The following is a 19,247-nucleotide window of genomic DNA, read 5'->3' on the forward strand; positions in this document are numbered from 1 at the left end:
AGAAATTCTTCGCTTACGAGGATAAGTCAGATCATTGGCAGAGGTCATTTTACACCAATGAGGACATATTTATGAATGAATATTGATTTTAGATAATAAAAATACTTAAAATACTACACAGTGTACCTTTAGGTTTAGAAAAAGATTGTGGTTTGGGTTATAATCAGACGTTACTTTACTTCCGGTTACGCAAGTGATGCTTAATGTGAAGGGACTTTGTTTCTTCCGTAAGGTTTAAAAGAAAAACTTACTTACTTTTAGTTTTTAGTAAACAAACCTCCGGTCTCCTGGGTGAAAGTCCTCTGTTTGTTTGACCCATCCACCCCCCCAACCTGACACTTGGCGCTCCTATACTTTGTCACCTTACTTCCTTCTTTGCTCCGGTCATATTCACTACGGCCACTAGAGGACGCCGCCAATGGAAACCTAATGATGAGTACTGTAATTGCTGCTTGAACAAATGACCTATGGAAGCATTTTTCAGGGGAGGACAGTCTCTTGTGAAAGCAAAATTAAATAATATCAGGCCCTGGATGAATCATGGCCCCAAAGTTTAAATGTTGGTATAAATGTTGGGACGTTAAGTGGAGCAAAATGTCTGCTTCTCCTTCTTCATCTGCCCAGCAGAGAAGAAGGAGAAGCAGCGGTTCACCGGCTGACATGAGATTAGAGCGCGCTCAGTACGATCCCTCCTCGGGAGAAGACGCGCGCACTCTTTGAATGTAATTCAATTAGGATTATTAAATATCCGGCGAGACAAGATGACCTGAGGTCTGAGGGCGACGTTCTATCACCCACTCATCTCAGGGTTAATGGCGACGCTGCGCCATCCAACCGCCGCACGCTCTCAGCCGCCGCCACCTCTGAGCACCTCATTTCCTGCCAGATTAAGTGTGTTGCTTTTAAAACGCAATCCAATACAGTAATTACACCCCACCATTAGAAAATACATGTTTTTCTTCCTCCCTCTCGTTCGTCTTTTACACGTCGATGTAACGATCCCCTCCTCACAATTGAACTATAAAACATCCCCATAATTAACCTTTAATTCACCTCTTAAATCACGGTGTTTGGTAGCTCCTGATCTCTTGATTTGCAGTAGATGTGAAGGTGTGGTGGAGCGGAGGTCTCTGAACAAACTGTTAGTTTAAAACAGGCAATAATTCAATTCAATGTTATTCATAGTATCAAATCATAACAAGAGTTATCTCAAGACACTTTACAGATAGAGTAGGTCTAGACCACACTCTATAATTGAGAAAGACCCAACAATTCCAGTAATTCCCCCACAGAGCAAGCATTTAGTGCGACAGTGGCGAGGAAAAACTTCCTATTAGGGAGAAACCTGGGACAGACCCAGGTCCTTGGAAGGCGGTGTCTGACGGTGCCGGTTGGGGGTGTGATGAACAGTGGCAATAATAATCACAATAAAGATAATGGAACAATGACTAGAAATAGTAGTTCTAATAGTTCATGACGTAGCAGGGCACTGCAGGGCGTTACAGGACGTAGCAAGTCATAGCAGGGCGTAGCAGGACGTAGCAAGGCGTAGCAGGGCGTAGCAGGACATAGAAGGATGTAGCAAGGCGTAGCAGGGTGTAGCAGGACATAGCAGGACGTAGCAAGGCGTAGCAGGGTGTAGCAGGACATAGCAAGGCGTAGCAGGGTGTAGCAGGACATATCAGGACGTAGCAAGGCGTAGCAGGGTGTAGCAGGACATAGCAGGACGTAGCAAGGCGTAGCAGGGTGTAGCAGGAAATAGCAGGACGTAGCAAGGCGTAGCAGGGCGTAGCAGGGTGTAGCAGGACATATCAGGACGTAGCAAGGCGTAGCAGGGTGTAGCAGGACATAGCAGGACGTAGCAAGGCGTAGCAGGACATAGCAAGGCGTAGCAGGGTGTAGCAGGACATATCAGGACGTAGCAAGGCGTAGCAGGGTGTAGCAGGACATAGCAGGACGTAGCAAGGCGTAGCAGGGCGTAGCAGGGTGCGGAGCAGGACCACGGCGACAGCTGCAACCATGATTTAGGTGCCACCATAATCCAAGGAAAATACAGGTAAACCTATACACAATGTGAAGCTATATCAGGTAAATATACACAGTTAAAGCAAGAATAAAAAACAAGGCAAGAAAAAATACAGGAGGGAGGGCGGACGGGTTGATAGGGTTGGGCATCGAGAACCGATTCCTACTTGGAATCGTTTCAAACATTACGATTCCAGTAGAATGATTCTTTCTTGGAATCGTTTGGAATCGTTTAGAGGATTTGGTTTCAAATCCGATCATCGCTTCCCAATTTAATATGTGCAAGTTTTGGTTTCCGAAGCGGCCAGGGGCTTGTTGTGTTGCTTATTTTTGAAAATTGGCATGTGACCCGTTTCACTGCACCCGTCAAAGAATCGGAATCGAGAATCACTAAGAACCGGAATCGAAAGGCAGAATTGGAAATTGGAATCCGAATTGTTCAAATCCAAACGATGCCCAACCCTAAATTACACCTATGCATATTATACTTAAATATATATACAATAATATATAGATACCCCAACCACCCTCCCCCCTGCAACACTGAGTGTTAGATTAGACTCATATACATCACAATACCGCACTATAGTGCAACTTGCACAATCATTGGTTTTACTTACATCTTTATAAATACTATTTAAGTAGGTTGTACATTTTTATATGCCACGTGTATATACCTTTGTACATTCTTTCCTTTGTATTTTTTATTTTTATCTTTAGAATAGTTCTTGTATTTTATCGTATTGATTATTTTTTTGTATATTCTGTATGTGTGCTGAGTGTCTCATATTTTGCTTCTGTGGCACTGAAATTTCGATCAATAAAGTCTAATCTAATCGAATATAAACATTATTTGAGATATCCCTTCAATGATTAGTTAAAGGTGTTATTAAGGATGTGATTCCGGTTCATATTAGAGCTCTGAAATAGTTTTAGCTGCAACATAATGATATTGCAGCCAAATAAATCTGCGTCCGTCTTAAAGCCTTTTCACAGTCGATCTGCTCTTCCTGTCTATAGGTCGAGATCGGAACCTCTGTGGCTCTGAACGTCCCTGTTAGTCTCTCATTGATTCGGATCTATAATTAGTGTTGGGTTTGTTTGTGCGGGAGCAGCAGCAGCCGCCGCAGAAACAAAATCCTTTTATTTATTCTCATATTTCATCCTTCAAGGATATTAGTTTCAAGTCTGGAATTGAGATGTTACATCAGGTTCAATATGTGCAGAGCCATATACCTTTTATTAAAACTGGTGGACAGATTTACAAAAAAAAAATCTACCAAATCATTCTGTGACTTCGGTAAAAATCAGACCCGGGCAGAGACGTTACTAAAAACTATATAAAGTTCTTTTCACCGTTAGTCTCACTTGCTGTTACAGCAACATGGCATTGTGGGTTTGAGTAAACATACACGCCACTTTCCTAAAGCCAAATGGCGTGTTATCGCAAGAACGTGCCGTACTATTGCGAGAATGTCACACGCGTGTAAAACACAAATAAGAACATTGGGAAAGGCTTTAGTAACACAAAAACACGACGGTGACCAACATCACACGCTTAGGAAAACATTAAACAGTTGGGTTTAGGAAAAGAACATTGGGGAAGGCCTAAAAAAATAAATTTACCAAAGAAAAAACGGTTGACAAACGCCTCACGAGGGACGCGATCCCGGCTCTCCTGGATGAAAGTCCTTCCTTCCTTTCATACTACTCGCTACGGCGAAAATTCACACGTAATGTAGTTCAATGGCAGCCGAACGGCGTTGATAAACATGCCAAAAAGCGATTATGCGTCTTGATAAAACGCAAAAACGGCATATGAATTGGCGTGTCATACATTCGCCACTTTGCGAGATCAGTCTGGTTGCAGGTCACTTAAGACCTTTTGTATGAAAGATGACAGAGCTTCAGAAACATTAAAAAAAGTTACATATGGTCGTATGATTTCCTGTAGGACAAACTTTTTCATTTTGTACAGTTGAAAAAACAATAGCTAAGTCATCAGAACGTTGTTTGTTTGTGTTCACTTTCACCTCTTTTTTTTTTTTTTTTTTTTTTTTTTTTGTCGCAGTTTAACTGTTGTGGAGGATAAAGAGCTTCTTTTATTCAGCAGAAACCTTGTTTTCCACTCCGAGGATCAGTTCTTCCACCCGGAGGACTCCACAAACACCGTTCCACTGGAGAACGGGAATATGTTATTCGGTTCTTCTGCTTTGTTGAACGGTGTGTTTGCTGAGTTAAGAGTCTCATTGTTTCCTCACCTTTCTTCCGAGACTGTTCCTTCCCTTTGTGTTCCTCTGTGTTGCAGATTTCCTTGAAAGACACTTGAGTGGATGAGAAAGCCAAATTTGCATTTGAACACGTCTTTGTGTTTTCTTGTGTATGTTTTTTCTCTCTTCCTCTTAGCTTTGTGCTGCAGCTTGTTTGGTTTGAAAAGTCATGCAGATGAAAAAGTGTTGTCGACAGAGGCCAGATGTCTCTCTTGCATCTGTGAAAGTAGCAATGATATGTGCAGGAGAAACGCTGCCTCCATATCAGAGATCGGGCAGCTGTTAAGTGTTCAGCAGCACTCACAAACGTTTGTGCAAAAGCGGGTGTTGTTTTTGTCGACACTTTGAAAATGAGAGAGTGGCGGAAGCTTCGTTTTTTGACTTTTTGCAGTGATTACCAGGAATGTCTCAGACGTGGAGCTGCAGAGCAAAGAGCTGCTGGTTTTAAAACAAGCCTATTTCATCTGAACTTTAACCAGTACTTCCAGAAAAATGTTGGAGTTTTTTTGTGATTGTTGCAGGCAAAACTCCTTGATTATGCGGCACGTTTTCTTAAAAAATATTCCACAATGGAATATGTGGCATATTTATGCAATTTTATGCGATGAAATTGCGGGAACTTGCAAAAACTGCGGTTTGATGAAAAAGAGAAAACAAAGTGCTTCCCCCAACACCCTGCTTTTCGATGATGTTCACGTCACTTCATAACGTTCCCATGGCAACAGGGGAAAATGGCTGCTCTTGTGTGAAGTAAACACAACTTTTTTCAACTTTCTGCTAAGATATATTATGGGACTTTTTTGCAACGAAAATGCGGGAATTATGAAATCATGCAAGCCCCGCATATTTTGCGCGAAAATCGGCAATTTATGCGGCGAAAGTGCGGCGTATTTGAAAAAATGCGGCCCTTCCCCCCCCGCATAAATATGCATACTTTGGCTGATTATGCATTCAATTATGCAATCGCATAATCGCGTTTTTCTGGATCGACTGAATTTAACCCCTGTAAACTGCTGGCCCTATTTTAAGGATCTAAGCGCATGGCGTGAAGCGCCTGGCGCAGGTACGTTTAGGGCGTGTCCAAATCCACTTTTGCTAGTTTGATGGCGGGAAAAAGGGTTCATGTCTTCTTAGTGTCTTCATTAATTCATAGGTGTGTTTTGGGCGTAACATGCAATAAACCAATCAGAGTGTCATCCCTTTAAAAGCCAGGCGCCTTTGTACCTTGGCGCATTGCTATTATGATGGCGGATTTGCACTGTAATATTTCAGTATTATATACAAGAATAGTGTGCGCACGCTGTGCGTTAAAATAACAATGAAATGCTGTGTTATTGACTTTAGACCAGGTTTTTGTTGGTCAATAGTGCGATCACTTCCCGCTGCCTCAAGATAGCAACACGCCCAGAATGCACCTGAACACATCACCCTGTAAGACGCACAGTGCATTTGCTATTTAAATGACGTGGGCGCTGGGCGGTCTTAACATAGCAAAGACTCTTGCATCGGGATAAATATAAAAATTGCTATTTATGCTGTTGTGTCCTGCCTTGGTTGCACCGGATTGTTGTGGTCTGCAGAAGCGCAGAGAACTTCCCCTTTTTTTCTTGAACACTTGCGTCGAGCTTTGCGCCGGGTGCAAGATAGGACCCTAAATGTCACAATCATGACATTTGTCAGCTGAGCTTGAAAGGACTAGTTGTGTTTTTCTTTTTTTCGGTTGCATCAGATACATTTTAAATTGCAGTTTTCTACTGATATTTTCTTTCAACTAAGACAAACAAATCGGTGTCTTTCACGATATATCGCAGATTCATGCCATGTCTTTATTGCACCAGTTGATATCGCGATTAAGATAAAAAAAACAATATATTGTGCCGCCCTAACTACTACTTCTACTACTACTACTACTACTACTACTACAACATATCAAGTTCATCAGTCTACATGAGAGGGATTTTTATCACAGTCTTGACTTGGGACTTGTCTCTGGACTTACCTATCTTTACTTTGGGTTTTGCTAAGCACTTACAATCTTGACTGGGGACTTTACTAGCTTGACTTCTTGGTCTTGACTTGGGACTTGTTAGTCTTTTATTTGTTTTTATTAATGAATTAAAGAAGCAGATGTTTCATGTTACTTGGTGTTAACGGTTCAGTCTGAAATCTAATATGTTCCAAAAAAGATGACGTTGTGCACATCCATGTAGTGGCTGGTGCAGGACAAAAAAGTGAATGTTCAAAGAAGGTGGAGTCCGCACAACAGCTTAATGCTCTGCAAATAAGGCACACAACGTTTCAGCCAACAATTTGGTCTTCCTCAGGTGTGAAATCTAAAATGTCACAGACAAGATAAATGTTGTGCCGGTGAATATTTGTCTGTTCAGATGATTTATGTCGCACAGTGGTTTCATTTTTCCATTCAATTCCATGATGTGCTTTTTTATGCAAATCACTTTCTAAACATAAAAATAAGCAGAAAATGCAATTTAACAAAGTCAAGAATAGTCTTCATGGGGCGGCTGTGGCTAAGTGGTAGAGAGGTTGCCTGCCAATTGAAAGGTTGGTGGTTCGATCCCTGGCCCTGCAGTTCCATGCCGAAGTGTCCTTAGGCAAGACACTGAACCCCGAGTTGCCCCCGATGCTGTGCCATCGGAGTGTAAATGTGTGTGAATGTTTACCTGATGAGCAGGTGGCACCTTGTACGGCAGCCTCGGCCACAGTGTGTGAGTGTGAATGTGTGTGAATGGTGACTGGTTCCTGTACTATGTTAAAAGCGCTTTGAGTAGTCGTTAAGACTAGAAAAGCGCTATATAAGAACAGTCCATTTCCATTTACATTCATGGACGTGGGATGAATTCATAAATGCTTGAGTTGCTCTCAGTCGCGTCTGTCATGTTTTATGACTCAATCAGAATCAGCGAGGAAAACATCATTATTACTCCGACAGACTGACATTACTGACAAACGACAGAAAAAAAAAGAAAAAAAACCCTCTATTAATGTAAATATATTCAGCCGTGTACATTTACCCTCTAAATATATTCAGCCTTGTTTCCCCTGGACTCATCCCATCACTGGTAATCTCTGTAATTAGTTTGCCGTTTATCTAATTTATAAATCTAATTGAGAAAGCCGGGTGCCTGCGAGAGAGAGACGTGAAAACAGAAACACGTCAAGAAGGAATTACATTTACCCTCTAAATGACGTGTAATTGAAATGCCAGCAGCCATGATGAAGCTGTCTGTCTCACCTCAGTCAGTGTTGGTGTTTCTCCATCCTTATCATCGCCATCATAGACATTCAGGTTGCCACGTGGCTGAACACGCTGCTCACTTCCCACTTTCTCTCAGCAATCATGTTCATTCATGAAGCATCTGAGGCTGATGGATAATTCATAGGATTTTTGTTTAAGTTAGTAGGGTCTTTAGAGCGCGAAGCTGTTAAATAACTTGTCTTTGTGCAAAGAACGCAGCTGTATAAAACAGTTTCTAGAAAATGTTTCCTTTTCATATCTCCAGGGCACAAAGGAGTTCTGCATTATGTTAGGCTCCACAGAAATAATTTATTTCTCTTTTACATAAAGGCTGCATTTTGATCTACAAGATCTTCCTCAGGCTAGTGTGAAGAAGAAACAGGCATTTCTTGTAGAGGCAGCAATCAGATCAACTCACTATCAACCTGCTGGTTTGCAAACAGCAGGGGAAAGAAGCAAGAGATGATAACAGTACAATGTAAATACAGTATACAATGTTAATATGACAGAACCTAAAACAACGTATTCTCAGGAACGGGTTTGCACGATATCGTATGAAAACGTATGCACAGTTTAAAGGAGAATTCTGTCCAATTTTTACGTTAATCTTGATCGCTATAGATATGCCTGTACTTTCGATTAACAAAAACCCGACCTGGATCGGTCCTAGCAAACTGGAGTTGCTGCAGCTACCTCTATGAGCTTCCACTGAGCTAAAATGGCAGTTGTCGGGGCAAGTTTTAGAGTGCCATTAACGTAAAATTGGCCGGAATTCTCCTTTAAGATGCACTGATCACCTGGTTTTTTTTTAAACACCTCACAGAGAAGCTTCTTTACCAGGGCCACGTTCAACCTCGACAAAACGTGGCAACACGTTTTTTTAAACTGAAACAGGTGCGTTGTGTGGTGTGCTTTTTTTTACCAGGAGTTTACAGACACGTCTCTGCTGATTGGGTCTCACCTGTGACACAACCAATAAATGAGAGAGACGCCCACCAAATGAGAGAAAACATAACTCAAAGCCCGCTGCACACCGTTTCACACCGTTACGAGGAAACATGTAGTTCAACGCGAAAACCGTATCAAAACGGTGCACATCGTTTTCAGGCTGAACGCGCCCCAGACGTCCCGGGAAAACCTCTCTGACTCAGAGACACACTGAGCATCTTGTAAATTCAAATTGCTGCGTTCAGGCACCATCTGAATTTCCAGGATCAAACATGTGTAAGTGTTTAAAAATTGAGGATACTCATCATCTGCAGGGAGCAGCGATCATCTGCTGCGCGGCCGTACATCTCCTCTCTGCTCCGGCTGCTTGACATCTTTGGCTCTTCGTTCGCCGGTCGAGGCTCATTTATTACCACCGTACAGACGTGTAATCAGTCTTTACTGCCGGAGCAAATGTCTCCCCTCAGACAGATCCCCCCCCCCCCTCCCGTTGCCAGCCTGCTATTAAAATTAAATTGGATTTCATTTCTAAACTCCTATTAATTCAGAGAAGTCTTGTCTTTTGATGGAGGGTCCAGTCCAGCAGTTAGTTTCCTCCAAGGTGCCTCCTCCTCTCCTTCGCTTCCCTCTGTGCTTTCTGGCCAGCGGAGTGATCGCAGAGCGCCGCGGCTCTAATAACGCTAATTACCCAGTGAACATTTTTGAAGGACTTTACTGAGTTTTCAAGTAAAAGAAGACGATGTCTTCTCCGCTCGGTCTCTTAATCACGGTTAATGAGAGGGGAGCCAAATGTATTTTTTCATGTTAATGAGTTAGTTTTATAGGAAATGTGTCTCATTTTACATTCCCATAATCCTTTGTGCGTTACTTTCTGTCGAAACATTTGGTTTAAGAAAGAAAAGGAAGCACACAGAGGCAGATAGAGCGCAGATGGGAAATGAGTGAAGTTTGTACACAAGCAGCGCTGTTCTCTCTGCTTTACCTTCTCAATTGTTAATACTTTCTGCCATATTTTACCTTATTATAAGCAGAGTTTAAATATGATGATTAATTAGTGTGTTGATTACTTTAATCTCAACTACTACTGTTCAGATTGTCATGAGTGATAGGTGATTGTGATTGTCACAGTGAGAGGAGGATGAATCCCACAGAGGAACATTGTCTTGTCTGTTGATGGAGGGGAAAATTAAAAAAAATGATAACTATGTTTGACTTTTGTGTTTTGTAACTGTGATAGACATCTAATAAAAATATCAAGAAACATCTTATAATTATGAAAAAAGACTGCACATTACCTCATTTTTCAAGAGACAAGATCTCATAGCAACATAATATCACGTTTATCCGTTTCAATAAATCAAGCTATTGTTTTTACAGGTTCTCATCCCAACGTCGTCACATACTGCTTTTTCATTTGTGTCACTTGTCAATGCACTTCGTAGCCCTGCGAGTTAACCTGTGATGCTCCATAAGGATGCTGTTAGTCTCTCATTGCCAGACGTTCCTCCACAGCGCTGCGGAGGAGGGTCTGGCTAGTCCACACAGCATTCCGGGATGGGAGAAAAAAGTGCTTGGGTTTATTGGCATTTCTTTAAACCAATCACAATCGTCTTGGGTGGGGCTAAGCAAAGTACTCAATGACGGTGCCTCTGCAAAATAGCCTCTGGAAGGAACTTGTTTTGGTGGAACATGTGTACGTGTTGTTTTAGTCGTGCAACAGAAAACTCAGATAGGACAGATAGTCTAGCTAGCTGTCTGGATTTACCCTGCAGAGATCTGAGGAGCAGTTAACCATAGTCCTCACAAATCCACCGGAGTTTAGAACGCCAACACAAAGAAAGGGGAAGGTACCAAATATCCGGCCTAAATGAGTGAAATCCAGCGGAAACCAAAATCCAAAACGGAACTTTAATTAATTAATCTAAAAATTGACCCTTTGTTTTTGTGTAAAGATCTTACAAATGTGATCTTCATCTGCAGATGGAGTCGCCCAGGAATCATTGAATTGCAAATGTTCAAATTATTTTCTGATTACTTTAAATACTTCTCATCCAGACTTTAAAGTGGAGATGGCAATTTCATTCTTGACTTTGGAATTAGCAGTTGACAAATCAATCTGACCACAAAATCCACTCAATAGCTGTTCTGGAGCTTTTGATCGTATCTCATAACCATCCATGGAGTGTTTTTTAGTGATTGGTCCCCTATCTGTTTCTGTTCCAGGGTTGGAGAAAGTCGGCCGTGACTCCACCTACGAGCAGGAGGGGAAGGTGCAATTTGTGATGGACGCCGTGTACGCCATGGCCCACGCTCTGCACCACATGCACCGCGAGCTCTGCACCGGATACCCCGGCCTCTGCCCGCGCATGGCCAACATCGACGGCAAGGAGCTGCTGGCCCACATCCGCGCCGTCGGCTTCAACGGTAAGAGCTGTTAATTAGCATCAGCATCATCATTCGCCCTCACATTTGAGTGTTTTTCAATTTATTGAAGGGTAACTTTTCAACCTGGACCCTATTTTCCTATTTTTTATTGTCTAAGTGACTGATGGTAACAACAATCTTTGAAATTGGTCCAGTATTAAACAAGACCACTGCTGTCGGCAGTCAGCAAAACAAGCTACAATGTAAGTTACTGGGCAATTGTGCACCTTCAATTGCATTCACAAAAGTGCTCGTTTTGCCATTGCCAGGCTCAGATTACTATGCTAAGTGTCTGACAACATTATGGAAAGGATTCCTACAGAAGTCAACCTTTCTGTTAAAGAGTAAGATCCTTTTTTTAAACATTAAAACATCCACAAAATTGCTATCGCTAAACCCACCACACTCCATGTTATTTTTTCATCGAAAAAAATTTACTCCCTTCAAAGACAGACACAAAATATAATTGTGGTTTGTCTTTCTACTTTTCCAACAATCTCCCCTCTGGTTTGGTCGAAATAAACAAACAGTTTACAGATTTTCATGTGAAAAAATGTTGGCTCTATACACGCTAAAAGTAATGTTTATTTAAATGGCGTCTGGTGAATTTAATGATAGCAATCTCTGAGCACTTTCTGTAAAATTTCTATAAAAAGGTCTATTTCTCTAGGGATCCTTTCCATAATGTTGTCAGACACTTGTATTAACAATCTGAGCCTGTCAGTAGCAAAAACAGCACTTTTAGTGGACGAAAATTGACGATGCACATTTGCCACATTTGCCATATATATTTAAATGATATATATTTAAAGGCCGATCACAGCGTTTTTGCTCAATACTGGACCAATTTCAAAGATTGTTGTTCCCATCAGTCTCACACACACACACACAAATTTAGGAAAATATGGTCCAGGTTGAAAAAAACAGAAATTACCCTTTAACATTTCTTATAATGCGACTGTTTGGCTAGAGCTCTTTTTCAAGTAAAAAATAAACACAACAGACTTCATACGCTCACAAAGTCTTCAAACAGGAACACTGTAGGTGCTACTTGAAAGGTTTATAGGAATTCAACTATTCCTGTTCATGTTAGTATTATGCACATTTTTTAAACCTGTGAAAAATGCATCACAGCCGCGCCTCCTCCTGATTGGAAATGGGTCCACTCAGGCCAGTTTAAAACCTGCTAATTAACTTCAACTCCATCGTCAATCTGCCAATATTCACTCCTTCTCCCATTCGATTCAAGCCAGTACGAAGGACACATTAAAGATTGTGTTACCCTGTTTCGGTGAGATCTCCTGACGGGTCAATAGAACCACTGATGCACTGTGTTTGGATATGGATCACCATGTTCTGCACAATCTACCAGACCACACACTACAGCATCAATCTCACACATGGTTTACATTCTGTAATTGCTCCGATCAATATCCGTTCATTAGCCACATCAGAATCATCACATCCTTTTTCTGGGCTGTCTGCGCCGCAGTTTTGCTGGATGATGTGACCATTTAGCCTTCACATTCACAACACATGCACACAAGGGAAAATCAAGGCTGTTTGTGAAAGGCCATTTTCACAAATGAAAAAGATCTACAGAACTAACAAAAAGCAAGATATAATAAATGTGGAGCTAACAGATCCCACCGTTTGTACAAGACAGCATCTTTTACTGCTCTCAGTAAAGTTTAGAACATTTTGATGTCCTAAGTCTGTATGACTTGTGATGGAGCCATTTGGTTGGCTGTGACTTTTATTTATTTTTTATTAGCACTATTTATCATTCAGACATACAGAACATATTCCACAATATGTGCCAGGTAATATTGGATGGCGCACAGAACAGAGAAACACAAAATGAACAAGAACAAAAACCCTCTCTTAGCCAAATGTTCCTCTGTCTCCCAAGCAGGTGTATTTCAGAGTCATGATTAAGTAACAAAACAATCGGGTCAGTAGGGATTAGATATCCTATCACATCAGATAGTATTGATGTTGTTTTATGCCAGAACTCATGCACCTGTTCACACTCCCAGACCATGTGCAGGAAGGTTCCAATTTGTTCAGGTTGACTGAACGTACAATAGGAATTGGGAATGGCTTTCTTGACATATTTCTTCTGAGGAGTCCAATATGTCCTATGGCATATGTTGAAGTGGATATACTGGTGATTGGCTGTGACTTTTTAACAATCAGCGCCTCAAAAGTCAACACCTCTATGTTGTTTTCTGTTAACGTTTAAACAAGTTCTCTGGAGAGAAACAAGCATTTCCACACTTGTCTGACATCCATTTCTTCTTGAATTTCTTCACAATTTCGTGCACATGTGGTTATGGGAGCTGAGATTTCATATTCCGATATCACCAACATTTTCATCAGCCAGGAACGAGGAGGCAATTGACTGGAGTCATGAAGTTTCTCTGATGTGATGTGAACAGTTTTACGATGACCCATGATAAACCAATGATAAATATAAATATTTTCTGTATATACGGTACCGCCGACGCCAATTACATCATATCCGCTTCCAGCCATCAGATCGAAAACAGAAAATGCATTCTGCTTAAAAAAAACAATTCGTTTTTAGAAATGTCTCATGATATATTGTCTCTAGAAGTGTATCATTCTACTTTTGTTTTTGTTAAAGAAGGATAAGAAAATTGCTATTCTCAATACTATCAAATGGCAATAAATGAAAATGGCAATACAAATCGATTTGGCACCCATGTATCGTGAAAGAATCTAATTGGGACAAGCATTTTGTCCCAGCCCTACTGACTATACGGTATATTGCGTCTCAAATCACCTCCTGAACTAGTTTGAACAATCTTCTTGGATGCATTTACACTTTGCTTCTTTGAGCTCAGTATAATTCCATAAAATAGCTATCCAATCCGCCCCAAGATGCTTAAAGTGATGAGGTGCAGATGGTATTAAAGGAGGACTCAATTGAGAAATCAATTGTTGGTGAAAATTTTGCAGATATATTCACAGGACCTGTACATGCATTTCTGCCACTCTAGGCGAAACACATTGTGGCGCCCCTCTATTTGCAATAAATAAAAAAAATAATAATTGCAAGACAAATTGTAGCGGCACCCATGTATCATGAAAGAATCGAATCGGGACAAAAGCATATCGTCCCAGCCCTAACGCACGAGGTGGAAAACGTTGGGGAAAAAAAGACGAGCAATCGCAGGAGGAAGATGTGAGAGAAGACGATATGATGCAGCAGGAAGACTTACCACTCCCTCGTTTACACTTCTTTTATTTCTTACCTTCATTCCTCCTTCCTCTCCATCTCCTTCCTCCTCATGGCGGAGGCCTTTTGTCAGCAGGAAGTGTGAACGCTGACGCCGTCATCGGGGAATCCTTCTGCTCGTTATTAAACTCCAAATATGGTCGTCAGGGTTTTATTTCCTCCCGTTTTCAAATTCCACATTCCTTATTCTCAGCTCAATGGGAGCTGCTGCAGTCTGATGATCTGTCTGCTTCTCACACAACTTTAATAATCACAAAACTTCATTCACACAGCGGTGGAATATTAGATCTCACACTCCTCCTCGAATGTGCTGAGACATCAATTTTACAGCTCCACTGTCACATTTCAAAGAGAATGTGAGGAAGTATGTGTTTTCGAATTTTTTAAAAGGATAATTCCAGTTTATTAGGATGTTTTATTTGGGCGCTGTGCATCATTTCTATCAGTGGCCGGTGCTGTTGGAAACCTTTCTGATTGCTTGGCCCTCCGGTATTGCTGCTTGCTCTCTCTTTCTTGAGAACCGCTCATCTAAACAATTTCACACTTGACACTGGGCTTCTTTGTGTCAATATATTTGCCAAGAGGTAGTTGTGTCCCCTAGCAAAGCAAGAGTACAAGCATAATTTGCTACCAGCCATCTATTTGGGACCAGGCTATTTCCCAGAAACAAAATTCAATTCAATTTCAATATTTTCAAAAGCGTTAATTCTGAAAGTTACATCGCTGAAATGTTTTAGTTTGCTACAATGTTGCAGAGAAAACTCCCCACCGTCCTACTTGCAAAGATAAATTAAATAGCTGACAACGTTTCGGTACTAGACCTTCTTAGGCAAAAAATCTTACATTCATCTTTGCAAGTGTGGAAGTTTCTTTGCAACTTTTGACCTGCTCAACCTCCTCCACCACACCACACGTCTCATTTTATAGATGTGCGTAGTATTTCTTGTTCTGACTTTGCTCCTATAGAACATCTCCGGTCTCTCTTCCTTCATCTGTTGTTGAATGTACTGTAGTCAGGCCCCCAGGAAGTGCGCCAGGCTTTAATGTAAATTAAACATAGCAGTGGAATTACAACTTCCGTGTCCGTCACATGATGCCCTCTGGCCCCGAAACAGACTTTTCCCACAGACTTACATGGCCAAAAGACGTCTGTAAATCAGTGGATACATTGAAATGAAAAGACTCTTTAAATATCAGAAATTGATCCATTCGGCCCAAAAACATTTGGAAAGTCTAGAGGAGCCGCACGATTAAATCATTGGATTTCCTGGTGCGCCTGCTCTACGGGCCGCTGGTTTTGATTATACATCCAGGGCCGTAGTGAGCAACGGAGAGCGAGCTGTACCCAGCATGCCGTTCTGCGGTGCTAACAGTTATTAGGGGTTCCCTCTCAATACTGAATTAAAGCCATAGTGCGTCGTTTCTGTCGCCCCCATTAGTAATTTTCAGTAATGACAACAAAACTGTCAGCGTGTCCACATGATACAAGCCTTCCGTGATCGAGCACTGCCCCCTCCACCCCCAACCCCACCCCCTCCTCCACGCAGTTGTTAGTAGCCAAGGAGGACACGGAGGATTAAAAAAACATGATGGACTCTTCAGAAGAGGTCATTATCTTCACTCGAGTTTCGCCGGACGACATATCCATACTGAGAAATCCAGAGAGAGTTGTGTGGAGCTGATAGTCTTAATTAGCTTTGTAGCAACTCATTTGGCGATGGCTTGAATGTAACAGACATTCATTAATATTAAATAGTTACACACTAAAGCTTATTGTGGTGACGCAGAGACGTCTGGGCCTACAAAATACTACCCTACAGACTAAAGAAAAAAATCTTTGTTTGGTACAGGTCCTCTCATAAATCACAGTGTAATCATTTTAATTATTTTCATTTTAATATTTTTCAATGAAAACGAGATTAATGATACAAAAATGATCATTCCCTCCAATATCGTGAATTGTATCGCAATATCAGTCAAAATAAGCGCAATTAGATACTTCCCTCATATCATTCAGCCCTAGTTTTAGTTACTTTACAAAAAAGATTTATGCATACAAAACATACGAAGAACTTATAAAATTTGTTTTGTCGTCAATCAAACTATCCAACAGTTGATGCAAATACAGCTCAAACAATTAGTCTAAATGACTATTCTAATAATCATTCACGTCATTTTTTTCGTGCCTACATTTAAATTAATTTTGAGGTTTTGTTTTGAGTATTTTAAGTAAATTTTCCCGATCACACTAGCATACTTTCAATGTACGGAGAGCAAGCTGTACCCAGCATGCTGTTCTGCGGCGTTAACAGTTAATAGGGTTCCATTTCAATACACCCTGCAAAGAGTAACTAATGTTGTCAGTAATGTTGTCAGATACATGTAGCGGAGGAAGAAGTACAATGTTTGCTTCCAAATTTGTAGTGGAGTAGAAATATAAATCAGCAAAAAAGTGTACTTGAGTAAATAATATTTGGTTATATTCCACCACTGCCAGCTGATCCCAGAGCTGTGCGGACACAACAGAGAAGCCCTTGTTGTTGTTGCTGAAACACATAAGGTCAATGAGTTTGGAGACCTCTGAATACGATTTGAAAATGTGTGAGTAAGAGAAGAAAAAGGAATATTTGTGATTTGGTTTTCATGTTCCAACATGTGACATGAACCTCTCTCTCTCTCTGCTTGACTCAAGGCCGTCCGTGGGTTTCACAAAAGCTTTGATAAAGCTCATTTTCGCTCGCTGGTTTCTGAACGGTGGCATTTATCTCTCTTTTTCATGACTCTGCGAGGAGAATTTCTGCTCTTCACTCCTACTCAAGGCTGAAGTTGAATGTAACTTTCTCTTTTCTCTTTCAAGGTGAGCGTGCTCCTTATGCCTGGTGCACACGAGAGGATTTTACTGATGTAACCATTTTATTACAACTTTTGACGATCAAGTCATGTCAGTTTTATTATTTGTCCCCAGTGCTGGATGGTTGGGTCCTAAAACACAGGGCTTTCATGCAGGGGAGCGGAGTTCGTGTTCCAGAAGAAGTGGTAACACTTTACTTGAAGGTATCGACATAAGAGTGACATGACACTGTCATGACACAGTCATGAGACATGAACCCTAACCCTAACCCTAACTTGTCATGACCAAATGACACTGCAACACAGCGTTATGTCATAAACGTTCATGACTTGTTTATAATGTTTATGACACGTTCGTGACAGTGTCATGTCACTCTTATGTAGAGCAAAGTGTAACCGAAGAAGTTAAGGGGAAGTCACAACTCTTCTCTTTCACTCGTCTGTTCTGTTGTGGTACGTTTGGCACCAGACTTTAAACAAGCATTCATGCTGTCGCCATGAAGCTCATCTTCCTTTTCTTACTGTCCACTTGGCTCAGGAAACCAACGTTGTATTGGCGCTGTTGGCAGCCATGTCCCTGTTCTTTGTTTTGTTTTTTTAAGATAATTTTTTGGGGCATTTTAGGCCTTTATTTGTCAGGACAGCTTAGACTTGAAAGGGGAGAGAGAGGTGGAATGACATGCAGCAAAAGGCCGCAGGTCGGAGTCAAACCAGTTAACAAGTTTGCTCCCATCTATAAGATACTTTATTTATGTGAGTGTGTGTGTGTCTGGTTGTGTGTATCCGTGTATGAATGAGTGTCTAGAGTTGCATGTACCTTAACCCTGTGACACCTGAATTTATTCACAATTATATAAAAAATATATATTATGTGTGTTTCTGGCTCCAAGCTGATGCTAAATTAAGTTGAGATTGTTAATTTGTCTATGGCATATAGAATAGATATAAATTTAGGTATGATGCAAATTAGCGACAACAGGCATTCATGGTAAATTTCTTTACTAAACCTACTCCCTAACATTGACAGTCGTCTTTTTAGGGTTAGGGGTTAGGGTTAATTTCGCTTCCGTGAACTGGATGTAGTTCCCACTCCGACTGGTCCTACGAGAAACCAGTGCATGCAAAAGGTTCCTAGGTATGTATTGAATGTAAACAAACCGGCATTGGGGGAATACACACGCTATCTCGCCTGCAGTCGTAAACTGTAAGTAAACTGCTTGTTTTTAATTACTATGGACACCATGTAATTTATAGTCCTGTGAAATTTCTATTTTAAATTGTAAATAGTGTTTTTAAATTTGTCATACCTGCCCAGGGACTACAGGTGGAAATTAGCAATTGTTGCTATAACCTGGCCCAAGACATATTCCCTTGTTTAACAAGTTTAATGTTTATTTGGTGCATTGTGCCTGTTTCAAATAAATCCATTTCCATTCCATTCCAGGAGTGAGCCTTTATATATGGGCGCCCGCTCTAACAGGTGAGCTAACCAGGCGCCCCATATTCCGGTTTTGCACAAGTAGGCAACATCCGGTTGGTGGCACTTCCCCGTCAGCTCGCTCTCATTGGCTATTGCGGGTTTCTGCTCAATATTTAATTGCTGTTCTTTCCACACTACAAGATTTCAAATGCTAAAAATCAAACGTGTGTATGTTCTTAGTTTAATCTGTGTGCTTTTATGTTTGCACCGTGGAGAAGCACTTTTAATGTTGTATGTACTTACAATAACGTCAATTCTGATTCTGAAGTCTGACACGATTGGATAGTCACGATTCGAAATCGGAGACTCTCCGTGACGTCATAGAGTATTCAACCCAGTCTCACGGCAGTACGTGTAATGGTCACGTTATTTTAATCTATTGATACGTGTTCACAGGGACGTTTTTGTCGTTTGTTTCGTGGTGGCCAGGACGAAAATGTAAACTATTGTATTTAAATGGGAAGCATATGTCGTGGTCACAGCACGTCTACGGTAGTATTAAATGCCGAAAATCCGCGTAAGGAGATTGGTTGGGGTGGTGAAACAATTCTTTCACCCAGGAGGCCAGGGATCGCGTGTGGCGTTTTGTTTCCCCGTTAACCGTCCCGTTATTGTCGCGCGTCCCCCGTGGCCGTCTCCCGGCGCGTGAGGCGTCCTCCCCCGGGGTGTGGCTTTTTTCCCGTTAATCTCCGTATAGACCATTTCGTCCTGCCCACCACGAAACAAACA

At 41.3% G+C, this 19,247-nt stretch overlaps 1 protein-coding gene across 3 annotated transcripts in view; it reads left to right on the plus strand.

Annotated features, from left to right (window-relative positions):
• The window catches only part of grm8b (glutamate receptor, metabotropic 8b), a 157,067-nt gene that overhangs the window by 99,794 nt on the left and 38,026 nt on the right, over positions 1-19,247 (plus strand). For all 3 annotated transcript variants that reach the window (XM_028584871.1, XM_028584872.1, XM_028584873.1), the window contains one exon: positions 10,723-10,923. In XM_028584871.1, coding sequence (XP_028440672.1) covers positions 10,723-10,923 — 201 coding nt within the window. The remainder of the gene's footprint in view (positions 1-10,722; positions 10,924-19,247) is intronic.

Source organism: Perca flavescens, chromosome 8 (genome assembly GCF_004354835.1).
Source record: "Perca flavescens isolate YP-PL-M2 chromosome 8, PFLA_1.0, whole genome shotgun sequence".
Classification (NCBI taxonomy): domain Eukaryota; kingdom Metazoa; phylum Chordata; class Actinopteri; order Perciformes; family Percidae; genus Perca; species Perca flavescens.